General features: G+C 51.2%; 4 protein-coding genes across 4 annotated transcripts; 1 reads left to right on the top strand and 3 right to left on the bottom strand.

The window, feature by feature from the left end:
• Positions 1 to 686: 686 nt before the first annotated feature.
• Positions 687 to 1,973, top strand: BDZ99DRAFT_515293 (uncharacterized protein; the record flags this gene model as incomplete). The annotated part of the gene is made up of 1 exon (XM_033724956.1): positions 687 to 1,973. The coding sequence occupies one exon, from the start codon at positions 687 to 689 to the stop codon at positions 1,971 to 1,973; it is 1,287 nt and encodes a 428-aa protein (XP_033583679.1).
• A 331-nt stretch (positions 1,974 to 2,304) lies between these two features.
• On the bottom strand, positions 2,305 to 3,986 carry BDZ99DRAFT_471921 (uncharacterized protein; the record flags this gene model as incomplete). Its single annotated transcript, XM_033721747.1, has 6 exons — positions 2,305 to 2,382; positions 2,435 to 2,515; positions 2,572 to 2,685; positions 2,744 to 3,457; positions 3,509 to 3,598; positions 3,654 to 3,986. The coding sequence occupies 6 exons, from the start codon at positions 3,984 to 3,986 to the stop codon at positions 2,305 to 2,307; spliced, it is 1,410 nt and encodes a 469-aa protein (XP_033583678.1).
• A 1,623-nt stretch (positions 3,987 to 5,609) lies between these two features.
• On the bottom strand, positions 5,610 to 7,927 carry BDZ99DRAFT_515291 (uncharacterized protein; the record flags this gene model as incomplete). Its single annotated transcript, XM_033724955.1, has 7 exons — positions 5,610 to 6,059; positions 6,112 to 6,192; positions 6,243 to 6,386; positions 6,439 to 6,954; positions 7,034 to 7,138; positions 7,198 to 7,749; positions 7,820 to 7,927. The coding sequence occupies 7 exons, from the start codon at positions 7,925 to 7,927 to the stop codon at positions 5,610 to 5,612; spliced, it is 1,956 nt and encodes a 651-aa protein (XP_033583677.1).
• Positions 7,928 to 9,586: 1,659 nt separating this feature from the next.
• BDZ99DRAFT_471919 (uncharacterized protein) lies at positions 9,587 to 11,509 on the bottom strand (the record flags this gene model as incomplete). Its single annotated transcript, XM_033721746.1, has 6 exons — positions 9,587 to 9,814; positions 9,844 to 9,924; positions 9,978 to 10,109; positions 10,162 to 10,803; positions 10,875 to 11,156; positions 11,348 to 11,509. 6 exons carry the CDS (start codon positions 11,507 to 11,509, stop codon positions 9,587 to 9,589), a joined length of 1,527 nt encoding a protein of 508 aa, XP_033583676.1.
• Between the last annotated feature and the right edge of the window lie 402 nt (positions 11,510 to 11,911).

The following is an 11,911-nucleotide window of genomic DNA, read 5'->3' as shown; positions in this document are numbered from 1 at the left end:
TCCCATTGCTGGTATAGTTTTCTAAATGGCGTTTTGCACAGTGAATGTCAGAGGTAGCGCACGTGACTGTTTCACCATCCTATATTCAGTCGTGTCTAACGGAAGAGAACAAGTAGTTAAGCAAGCTTCATCTACAACAACCTCTAACAGTAAAGGATAAATCACATAATATGGGTCTAAGGCAGCAATACTCTAAACATGTAATAGTGTATTACGTTATTTGGAAACCGGCATTAATTACCAAAGCTATCCCTACAGGACGCCAACACGAAGTAGGAAACCCCCCTGTCAGGAGGACCGTGCGGTGAGAACAAATTAAGATGCAAAACCGGTAACCGATTGTGCTCTCGACTGTATGCGATGCAGCTGGCTGAAGTACCTTGACATTATTTCCAAGATGGGTTCTTTGTTCCTCGAATTTGCACAATCACCTTATGTAAACAAAGACAGCGCTCTCCAATTCAGTCGCTCCCACATTCACTATACAATGTCATGCAAGATTTTGCTGTCTAGTAAAACTGGATTACAGTAGTATTAACGCTGTTGAAGCACCTCAACCCCCCCAACAAACCTGTCATCGGCCCAACACCACCACCACCATTGACAGCCCGATATCTTGTCTCGCAAACTCAACCTAAGTCTGCTTTGCTACACCAAACCTCACAAACTTAAACTTCGAATCGGCAATGAACTCGAGTACCCTTCCTGCAGGTGCAGCCAAGCAAGTGGCTGCCCCCAAAGGCTCGACCGACAAGACACCGTCTTCAGGAATTATTTCCAATCGTCAATCTCCTAAGTCACCAATGGTAATTCCTCCACCAGAAGAAGCTCAGTTCGATTTCGATACTACAGATCGTGATACCCTTGAGCATCTTCTGTACGACGCGCTCACCAAAGATGCCGAAGAGATTCCTGGCTCCAAGCGAAAGCGCAAAGAAGATCAAGATTCCGAGAAGGAGTCCTCTACCAACGCCATTAAGCGGGCCCGTGTTGACGGATACTCTCCCAAGATCAATCCCCCTGCCAGCTCGATCAAAACCCCAAAGACGACGGAGACCATCGTGAAGCCATTGAAGAAGCGCAGCTCCGAGCAGTTGGTTCATGATGCCTCGAAGAATCAAGGTTGGAAGCCGTCTAGCTCGAAGCGGAAGCGTCAGGTGGAGTTGGATACTGAGAAGGGAGACCATACGGCATCCCCAAAGCGGGCACGTATTGGCGACAAGCCGTTCAACACCGATCCCGTCGATTCCGCAATCCAAAACACGGACACCAAAGCCACCACCCCCAAGCTGACAGACTCCCCAGGCAACGCTTTCAACTATCTGTTCGAAGAGGACGGCCTCCCTGAGGCTCCCACTTCCCCTCCGCGGCGAAAAGATTCAACATACGCGTCCAATCCTCTCTCTGGAGCTGATCCCGCTTCCCAGCGTTCCAATCCGTCTCTATCAACAGACACTCACGGCGACGCCTTCAAGTACCTCTTCGAGGACGAAGACCTACCACCTCCACCACCTCCAACCCGTCCGCGATCCACAGTGCCACCACCCACTCCAACATGTCCCCGTTTCGCAGTGGCAGCAGCAAACCCAACGTATAATCGATCCGAAGCAACAGCTTCAGTACGACGTCTTTTCGGGGAGCGCTCAACTTATCCAACGAATTCGCGTTTCCCAACGCCCGCACCAGCTCTCAAGCATCGCCGCTCGGCAGCAGCAGCACGACAGACACACAAATCCCGTGCTCTAGTCTCTCTACTAAATCACGACGCTGTTAGGGCTAGGACGACTTACGCGATCGCCGGTGACCCGCGCGTCTTCATCCAAAACGACTACGAAGTAGAAGAAGAAGAGTCTCTCGAGGCGCAGGAGGAGTACGCCCTCATGCTGTATATTAATTGCCATGAGGATGATAAGAATCCGGGACGATTGTCGTGGGATGAGGCTATGGGTGAGCGGCAGGGAGGCGGGGTTTAGAGGGATCTAGCGGGCTCTCTGTTGCTCTTGATGAAGGGCTGGAAATCAGATAGGGCCGAATGGTGTTTTTCCTGGTGCATCAGTAGATAGGCTAGGAGTCTCTCGACTTATTATATGTAGTTCCAATCATGGCACAAACCAGCCTCAAATCAGGTTGTCGCAAGAAAGCTGCCTCGCAGGCAAATTATTGACTGTCTACACATAGCCTTGCCAAATGAAACCTGTGCATTGGCATTACCGTGACAATTTATCTAATAACTGGCACTTCGCAATAGACGGAGGCCCACAAACGGGCTCCAGACGTCGTCGCTGAGCTGACGTAACGTCGCTCCTAGTGCTTCGCAATCGTCTTGCTCAGCTGGATGGCCTTCGCCTTGTTGGCGTTGCCCTTCGCGTTCGAGCGCTTGCGCTATACATGTTTAATATGTTTCTTTAAAGATGGGGATTAGAACACTACTTACACGGTCATGCTCACACGGGGCGGCGACGAATGTAGCGATGTGTTGGCCCTTGATGGCATCCGACGCGGCGTTTTTCCAATGCTTGGAGTAAAGTTAGCAACCAAATTTTCATGACCTAGCCAGAACCAGTGACTTACGCGAAACAGGGCCACGATGTAATTGAGACGTGTGGCAAAGCCCCATTGTCGGTCTCTCGGGCTGAGGACATAATCATCCCAGCATCCATCTTCATGGAGGCGCAGCATCTCCTCCTAGTACAGGTTAGGTTTCTAAGATGCAAGAAGTATGATCAATGGTGAGGCTACGTACCAGGATCTTCCAGGCCGTCATCTCTAGATGTTCTGTGCCAAGTCCACGCAGGATGCCATTCGGGTGCGGGTTCTTAACGCCGCCTTCCTCAATGGAGGTGCTCAATAGAGCCCACATCAACTTGCGGACCACGTCTTCCATCTGCTCAGGAGTCTGGGGCACGGTCGGGTCATCTTGTGGCGGTCTCCAAAGTGGGTTGGGTCGCTGAAATGATTCCATCGCTTCTGCGAGGGTCGCATGACGGAGGGCAATCGAACGATAGGTTGGGACACCGTTGCTATCGGGGGATTCGTTGCCGTCGTCATAGATTGATCCGTACTGCATTTGCCCCATTGTAGTGAGGCCGGCATTCGCCATGCGACGGAGGCGTCCTTGATTGGCTTGTTGGCTACCCAAAGGGTTAGACGGGCCACGCGTTGTACCAGCAGGGGGACCGCGATGAGTATTGTCAGGCTCATATCCAGGGTCGGTGCCCGCAGCGAAGGGGTCTCCGAGGCGATTCTCCCACGAGAATCCCCTCATGTAGTCCGTGGCCTGGTCATCGGCCTCGTCGGTAGCAATGAACGGGTTAGACAACGTGCGGCGGGACTCGGTATGGGAAGCCGGTCCGGGGTAGTCATCATCTGGATCAAAGCCCGCCATGGCTTGGCGCTCTGACTCAGTGAATCCGAGACCCTGGCCGCCCAGCTGGCCGGTAGGACGTCCATAAGGATTCTGTTTTTGTTAGTGAAACCATCTGGTACAGGTTCTAGTGCGATTTAATACCTGAGTTTGGCCTCCATACGCAGACCGATGATGCTCAAGAGGGGATGAGCCACGGTTCTGGCCACCGAGGTGGGCAACTCGATCGACGGCCTGTGTTGACGTCTTAAAAGCGGTCACAAAAGTCGCAATAAGAGAGTGTGCTTACTGTTTGGGCACGAAGGTACCCAGCGGAGTTGTAGTGGGCCGCTCTTGGGGGCGAGCCGAACGCATTGCTGTCCGCGATGCTGGCCGTCTCTTCAACACCGTCCAAGGAGTGGGTGTCGAACAGGCTGTCCTCATCCATGTCATCAGGGCTAGGGAGGCCTGGGCTCGTCACCGGGGCGCGGTACGAGCCTGGCATACCTGCGCGCAGGGTTCCCTGGCGTCTAGAAGGGGTGGCGACCTGCTGGTTGACTGCGCGTCGAGCGTCGGCGCGGCCAGAATGACCTGTGTTGCTGGAGTCGCCGCGAAGGAGGGGGTCGATGTTGGACAATTTCATATTGCCGTTAATGCCTTTCGTAGCACGAAAACACAGCGTGAATAGGTATATGAGGTGTACAAGGGAGGTGATGCTGGTTGTGAAGGCTTTTGGTGACCCGAGAGTGTGATGTGGATGAGTGTGATGTGGGAGGCTCGAACAGAAGGTAAATAGTCGAACAGAAGGTAGTTAAATAGAGAAGAATTTGGAATTAAGCGAGCTCGGCGGTGGGGAAACAGTTCCTGATCAGTCACTATGCCGACACTTCCCGACCTATTTATTGGTGCCGAGACTTCTGCTAGAGCGATTGGCCAGGCATTTTAGGGTGGACGTACAGTACCAGGCAATAAGCCTGGGCACACTGGATTTATCACTGCTTGGCTCCAATCTTGCTCACTCGACACCACTGTGAGGAGCGGCCCAGCTAGGAAGTAGCCAGTAGGTCAAGGGGCAGTCTAATTTACACTGCTTGAAACTTGACATCGTACCTAGGTTTTTAGAATCCCATAGGGGTACCCCAAGCATTGGTAAATGCGTGTGCACAGACTTATGACCTGTCACTGTAGCGGTACTGCCAATAGTCGTCCGTTATATCAAGCAGAAGATACTTCAAAACGTCGTGTACAACTACGCTTCGATGGAGGAGAGGCTTGTTGAATTTAGACTCAAATCTTGAGCTTATGTGCTCACGGACAGTCACTGGCTTGAACATAGACGGGATGCGGCCTAGGTAAGCCGGGAAATAGGTCTTCACGCTTGGGGTCCAGTTCGTCTAGAAGTTTCGAGGACCCGTATCCAGTACGTCCAAGATACAGTGACAGGTCATAAGTCTGTGCACCCGGTCTACCACTGCTTGTGGTACCCCCATGGACTTCTTTCAAAACTCTAAGCATGATGTTAGGTTTCAAGCAGTGTAAATCAGACTGCCTCTTGGCTAGCTGGCTACTTACTGACTGGGGCACTCCTCACAGTGGTATCGTGTGAGCAAGATTAGAGTCAGGCAGTATTAAATCCGTGTGCCCAGAGTTACACGGGATCTGAGAGGGGATACATAAGAAAGACAGCACATCTTAGTATGAAGTAAGGAGATGGTCAGCTCTTGGCCTCTCATTACTTTATTCTGATGCCATAGAGGGAAGATAGTAGGTTCAGAGTCGCTTGCGTTGAGGTTAGAATAAAGTGTGGAGCATGATGCTTTCCATGGGACCGGGCCGTCACCTTGCCCTTCGCGGCATGGAGGGACGATCTAGTGCAACCTTGTTTTGACCACACCCTCAACATATATTCTCCTCAAAGATGTGCCACTTTCTCTCGCTGCACGCATAATTGAGCTAATATCTGCATGATGGCATATGTGTTGTGCCATATGTGAAGTTGTGTTAGTTTGTCACTGTTTCTATCGGCTACTTCCAGACATTGGTCATCACGTCACGACGATGCGAAAATTCAAGTTCTTTTTTATGATTTTAAGTCTATGTACTATTGTACAAGACGAGCCTATCCTTAATTGAGTAATCTGAAAAGTGTTGCCCTGACCGTCATTACTAGTCGATCCAGATGCTCATGTGAGCGAAATCAGGACAGACCCTCTCAGCCGTCTGACAAACATCACCTACTCTGCCCAGCAATCTCCTCGCGCCACGCTTAGGCGCCACTTTTTCCACTTTTACGATTTCGACCTCCCTTCTCGGCATTCTTTGGGGTACCCTTGTTGAGTCCGCTGGTGCGACTACGGGTAAGTCTGGTTCCCTCCGCGTTCGGGGTGGCAGACTCAGCGTTATTCGCAGCGAGAGCCACAATAAGCGGGGCATATTTTTTCTGCTGATCCGCGTCATGCTCTTCGGTTCCCTCCGCATGGTCCTCGCCAGGGAGAGTCACTTGGGTGCTCTGGGTAGTGGGTCGAACAGAACGCGGGTTGAGGCAACGAAGTTTGACGGGGCGTTCGGCAGGAGTGGCATCGCCACCCTCTTCTTCCTCATCAGTTTCCGTCTCAGAAGCACGGCGCTTCTTGCCTTTCTTCATGCCCATCGCTTCTCGTCCCTTCTCGATTTGGACCTTCTTATTCTTGTTGGCATGCTGATTCATGAGATAAGACTATCGAGTGTCAGTAATGTGGCCTTTGAATAGCGAGAAGGGCTATACTTACATTCCAACGCAGATTCGGGCTAGCAATTGTCGCGTCGTACAGACTTCCGTCCAAGAGCGAGCCACAAGCCGCCTTGCGATGCTTCAAAAGATTAGAACGTTGTTCATTTTCGTAGTCAGGGATCCACTTACCCATAAGAGGTCTTCGATCGCGTCGAACCGCTGCTGGAAATTCAGGTTTTCTTCATACCTGGATGGAGCTAGGTCCGTGGGATCTAGAATAGGGGCACGCCATCCTTGCTCTGGGCCTGGGAGATGTAAACTAAGTAACCTCGTCTGCGTTTGGGTTAGTGGCCTTCTGTGAAATTTGAAAAGAATGATAACATACCACGAGTCGGTGGGCTACATGTTCCATGGCAATGGGGTCGTAGACCATCCTCTCCCACTTTTGGAACTTATGATTGCTGTTGTCTGCGATTCCCTCCATATTCATTATAGCAGCTGTAAGGCGCTTGACTAGCTGGACTTTCTCGGTGCGGGTTGGTGGTGATGTGAGAAGCGGCGGGGTCCAGCGTGCCTCACTCGTGTACACGCTCATAGCTTCGTCCAGGCACGAGAAGTAGAGACCATCCTCATTCTTTTGCAATTCTCTCAGCCGCGGGTCGTATGGTTTCTTTCCCTTGGAATCTTGCCCCCTCGTCGCTCCAGTTGGTTTATTCAACCACTTGTGATCGGGGTTCTGGATGCTGTAGGACGCCGGCGTGGCGGCTGCGGTAGCTTGAGCTGCTGGCGCATCCGAGAGGCCGCCGCCGTCACCACGAGTGTGACCACCGTCGCTCTGGCCGTTGTCCTCGTGTTCGTTGTTCGACGTGGTGGCAGACGCGTTATCATCAAGTTTGCCGTTCTGAATAGCAAAAAGGTTAGTTAGTCAAACATCCCATCGTATACTAAAATACATGAGTAGTAAAGACTGGAAGACTTACTAGCTGGTCATTGGCGCCGGGCATAGGGCGGAGTTCCTGCCGGGTGGCCCTGCCCTTACGAGTGGTGTCTTGAGCAACGGAGGGTCCAGAATTTGGATTCATCTCCTATATAATGTTAGATCTGACAACTAGCCGGAGTGCCGTCTCGCTCTGTACGAACTTACAGCTTGGTGATTGCTCTCTTCTACCCCCATGACCGTACCAAGGACATGATCTAGCTCACGCGGGGGAGTATTGTGCAAGTCGCTCATGTCCTTATCATTCACGGACTGAGTGCATGGATCGGCGTGAAACCCACCCATGTTCTGCTGATCCATAGACGAAGTTTCTTCTCCACCGTAGGGAGCGCCCATGTGTTGCTGATTCATACCATGATTGTCCTGTGAGACGTACGACCCGCCCAACTCCTGGTCACTCATAGACAGTGCATGTTGTCCGGCGGGACATCCGCCCGCTTCTTGATGATTCACTGAATCACCTTCATGTCCGGCCGCCTCTTGGTGATTCATCGAAACATCTTCATGTCCGGTGTAGTATATCGCCTCATCTGCAGTAGCCTTGGCATTGGACACCTTTTTGATATTGTATCTGTCCCACGCGTGGCCTAGCCCTGCTTCCTGACGGACACGCTGACTAGCCAGCATTGGAAACTGTTGACGAGGCGGGGAGTATGGACCCTGAACTTGGAGGGCGATGCTTGGGTCGTTCATTGCGTACTAAAAGGATATAAGATTAGCTAAAGCTTTAAATAACATAGAAAACCATTCACATCCAGAGGCAACTAACCTGCGGATAGGAACCCATGATGTGTGGGTTATACGGCCCGTTTTGGGGGCGGCCTGCCTCCTCTATGACCTCGTCGGGGAGGTATATCGTTTTCCGGCAGATCGGCATCTTAGAATAGAACCTAGTTATGGAACTCGGAAGTCAGCAAGAGCGTAGCAGCGAAGATCGTTGAAGAGTTGTGAGGGTGGTCAAAAACCACGCGGAAGTATAGTGAATCAAACGGCCAGGCGATTGAAACCGCCTATATGAGCGAGTCGAGGGCTAGGACTAGAGGTACGTACACGAACAATAGCAAATGCTACTATCAATAGAGCGATGGTACTACAGCTTGGTCCAAGAGGAGCTTTGGGGTTTTGGGGTGGTGTGTGTGCTGGTAAGAGATGGTGGTGTGGAGGTGGGTGGGGAGTTGTGGGAGATTCGAGCTTTCTGGGAGCCCAATTTATATCTTAGGAACTTTATTTCGGTCCGGCGCGATGGATTACCGCCCTCAATCTGCCTGATCATTCATTATGTGAAATTCACCTTTTCCCAGTTTCACGTGATTGAAGTTCTTTAACGTCAAGGTAGGTCCTGCAAAAGCAGATCGCCTCATGGTCCAGCTTTCTGGCCGGCTAATTCAGAGAATCTACTCAACTTCGCTTTTCCACAGTAATCCAGACAAGAATGAACCTGATATAACTTCTGGACTTGTTTAGAGCCCTGACCCCCCCCCCCCCCGACGTACCTTGACGATTTTATCTACAAACCTCCGAGTTGATTCGTTCTATCTGACTACAAAACTTTTATTCCCTCGGTCTAGTATCATTTCTTGCGACGAGTTGTGGCATTGCCTCAGATCGCCTGCTTTCCTTGGACATCTACCTAGGTAGCCACGAGCAAAAGCCCTGTAGGAGGCTTTGGCGGCAGTTGAACCTAACGTCACTCACGGATGAAGGTGCTGGGAGTATGAGGTGACGAAGTAGGGCGTTGGGCTTCTAGTCGATAATTTTATACGCGGTGTAGCAGATATCGGCGGATTTCCTCTAAATTTTAGCAGACAACAGTGCACCAACGTGACGCAGAGCTGATCCTGCAAAGAGCTGGAGGGTACGATATTGAGGGGTCGGGAGCGGGGTGAGTATTGGAGGCTCACGAGGTAGGTACAATACTGCCAGGGAGCGCGTAGAGGAATATGTAGCACCGGGTGAGGTCATGAAGGCAACGGAGCGACTTAGATATTGACGATATAGGAAAGAACGAGATAAGGAGTTGAAATCTCTAAGCTACCTACTCAGCTTCGAGGCCATTCTTTAGAGCCCTCAGGGCCATCTTTGCGTTAGCATATGGTAGAAGTGCTGGTTGAGGCACATTTTGAAGCCTATCGTCTCTTGAAACAGTACCCATACGCTTTATATCACGTCTAACCTGAGAAAGCTCTAATGTAATGGATTACTTATGTGTGTGTGAAGCAAATAGGGACGAGTAAACAATTGCAGCCATATAGTATTGCAGTGATGTCAGCACTTATGGAAAGGTACACTTGGAGTGAGCCGTTGTATCTAAAAGGCTATGTACATAGACCGCCGTGGATAGGGCATCAAAATCCCGTCTCGACAGTATTCATAGTCTTTTACCTTTCCCTAATGAAGGGTAGCAAGATTATGTGAGCTCGCAGCTAGCTCAGTATCCTCTGCCTTGATATTTCGTTTAGAGATACCACAAGGGAGCTATGTCTAGGCTTGAAAAATCGAGAGCGCAGATCAACTCCAAGTCAATTAAGTGCTCTCGCTAGCTCCAACCTTGCGGAGTGTCTAGTCTTCGACGCTGGTTTACAGCGTACGTTGCCTCTGTGTGATTGACAAGGTCATCGTCGCTGTCATCCGTCGAGAATTGAGATGCCAGGCGTTTCTTCGTAGCTTTCGTGCCACCTGTACCAGCAGCAAGCATATTTGCCTTGCGGCCGTTGCCAACTTTGTTGTATTCAGTCATCTGGTGAAAGTTAACAAATCGTTCGCGCTAGAAAGTTCAGGAGTGTAGTTTCTTACCTTTGTTTTCAGCTTGGGTGCTGCTACAAGCTGCATGATATCGCCGCCATCCATGAGAGCCTTACACACGGATTTGCGCTCCTGCCAACCTGTTAGTTCTATACTCATCTCGATACATAAAAGGACGAACTTACGAAAAGGAGCTTCTCTATCTCTTGCAATCGGTGAGTAAAGCCCAGGTCTTGCTGGAATCTACTCTCGAGCAATCGTTTGGAATCAAGAATAGGAGCTGTGTATCCAAAGGTGTGCAAATTGACAAGTTCGTCCTACTTCTGCATTAGTTTCGTTGCCTTTAGACGCCGGGCGTTAGGCACTCACAACTATGGTGTGGGCAACATATTCTGCAGCCGGTGCCGTGTAGTGACCGTCTAGCCAAGGTTTAAGGCAGCGGTTCTTATTATCAAGGATACCGGTCGTATTGATGATTGCCTCTCGCAGACGCACGACACAGCTTTCTCTCTCTGCGGGACACAGGGGCCTCTGAAGAAGCGTCGGCGTCCAGCGAGCGGTTCTAGCGAAGAAGTGTTCCGCTTCCGCAGAGGAGGACCAATATAGACCGTTGCTCTTCTTCTCAAGGGCAGTAACCAAGGGGTCGTAGATCTTGCCCTTTGCGTCCCGCCTATATGCCATCGTTCTGAGAGGCTTGGTGGCCTGTCCAACGGGTGGACCGTTCCATCGCTGGATAGTGGCAGGCCCATTGTTGTTCTCGCTAGGCTTGTAACTGTCGGCACCATTAGGTCCTTTGGCTGACGGCAGATGTTGAGAGGTATGGCCGTGGAGCTCTTCCATCGAGCCGAGTTTTGTTGGATCATGTTCCTGAGGGATATCGAGTTCCGGAAGCAAGGCCGCGAAGTCATAGGCGTTGGACAACTGAGAGCTTGTGTTGAAGACATTGCTGCTGGCTTCAAGATGGCCAAGCTCGAAATCTTTCATTGGGAATGTTGGTTCGGCGTCGGAGGTCTGTTAAGAGTAGAGGTCAGAATACCTCCGCATCACGGCAAAACCCCATGGAGGAGGTGCTGAAGACTTACAGAGACTACACCACGAGAGGTAGAAGGAGTCACAGGAGAATAATCAGGGAAGCCGGGCATGAACGCTAAGTTCTTCGACAAGGGAGCAGCGTTGAAACCCACGGCAGTTCCCTCAAAGCTACCAAATGATGTAGATCCGTATTGAATGGCGTTGTCATGGCTGGCTGGACGTGAGTCCATGGGACGTATAGGGTTCCACCGCGGACCTGTGTTGTCGAAGATGGCGCCGAAGTTCAACAAGTCATCTGCCGCCAGATCTCCATTATACGCTGAGGGTTCCCGCTGGTGATGGACGCGTTAAAGGGTCGGCGCAAATACCGGAGCGCTATGAAGTTGTTGACTATCTGACTGCATGTGTGCGAAGGGGTCCGGTCGCGCAAGGATTTCCGCCGGAGAGGGAATCTGCTCATCATAGTGAGAGGTGCTTCAAGGAAAAGAAACGGGTTTACAGGACAGATGTAACGTCTGCTTACCTCCCATGGGTTTTGTCTTGGATATAGCGTATGACCATGGCCAGAAAAGGTCCCAGTGTGAAGTCCTAGGCGACCGCCTTGCGCATGTGGATCTCCGTACGTCGTAGCTGATATTGCATGGCCAGGAGTGGGGAGTCTGGACACTTTCTGCTGGCGCGCCATCTCGATTGAACCTAGCATTCGTTGTTCGAGTTAGCAGATATCTGCTATTGGGAGGTATCGAGTGGCTGTTAGAATCCCTGCCGACCAGCATGTCTTGTTGTGGAGAGCAGCCCAACAAAACATAAATCGAGATTAAGAAGACAAGTAGGAGTAGGCGTCGGCGGAGTCACTTACACTGCGCGAGGCGCCTACCAGCGGTGGCGGTATAGGGTGCAAGCTTGAGCGTCGACCTTTCAGTTGCGATGCAGTTGCTGGCTGGTTGCCCCCGAAAAGGTATTGAGTTTGGGACGATCGAAGGAGACGCTCGAATTGGACGATGATTATTTGCTCCCGGCTGAGCCAATGAGCGCTCCGCTGGAATTGCCCCACTTTTCTTTGCCCCCTAGAATTTTGGAAACGGGC

This window comes from Mytilinidion resinicola, assembly GCF_010093595.1.
Source record: "Mytilinidion resinicola strain CBS 304.34 unplaced genomic scaffold BDZ99scaffold_2, whole genome shotgun sequence".
NCBI classification, from domain to species: Eukaryota; Fungi; Ascomycota; class Dothideomycetes; order Mytilinidiales; family Mytilinidiaceae; genus Mytilinidion; species Mytilinidion resinicola.
Note: the sequence above shows the minus strand (reverse complement) of the source record. Positions and strands in the feature narration are given on the sequence as shown.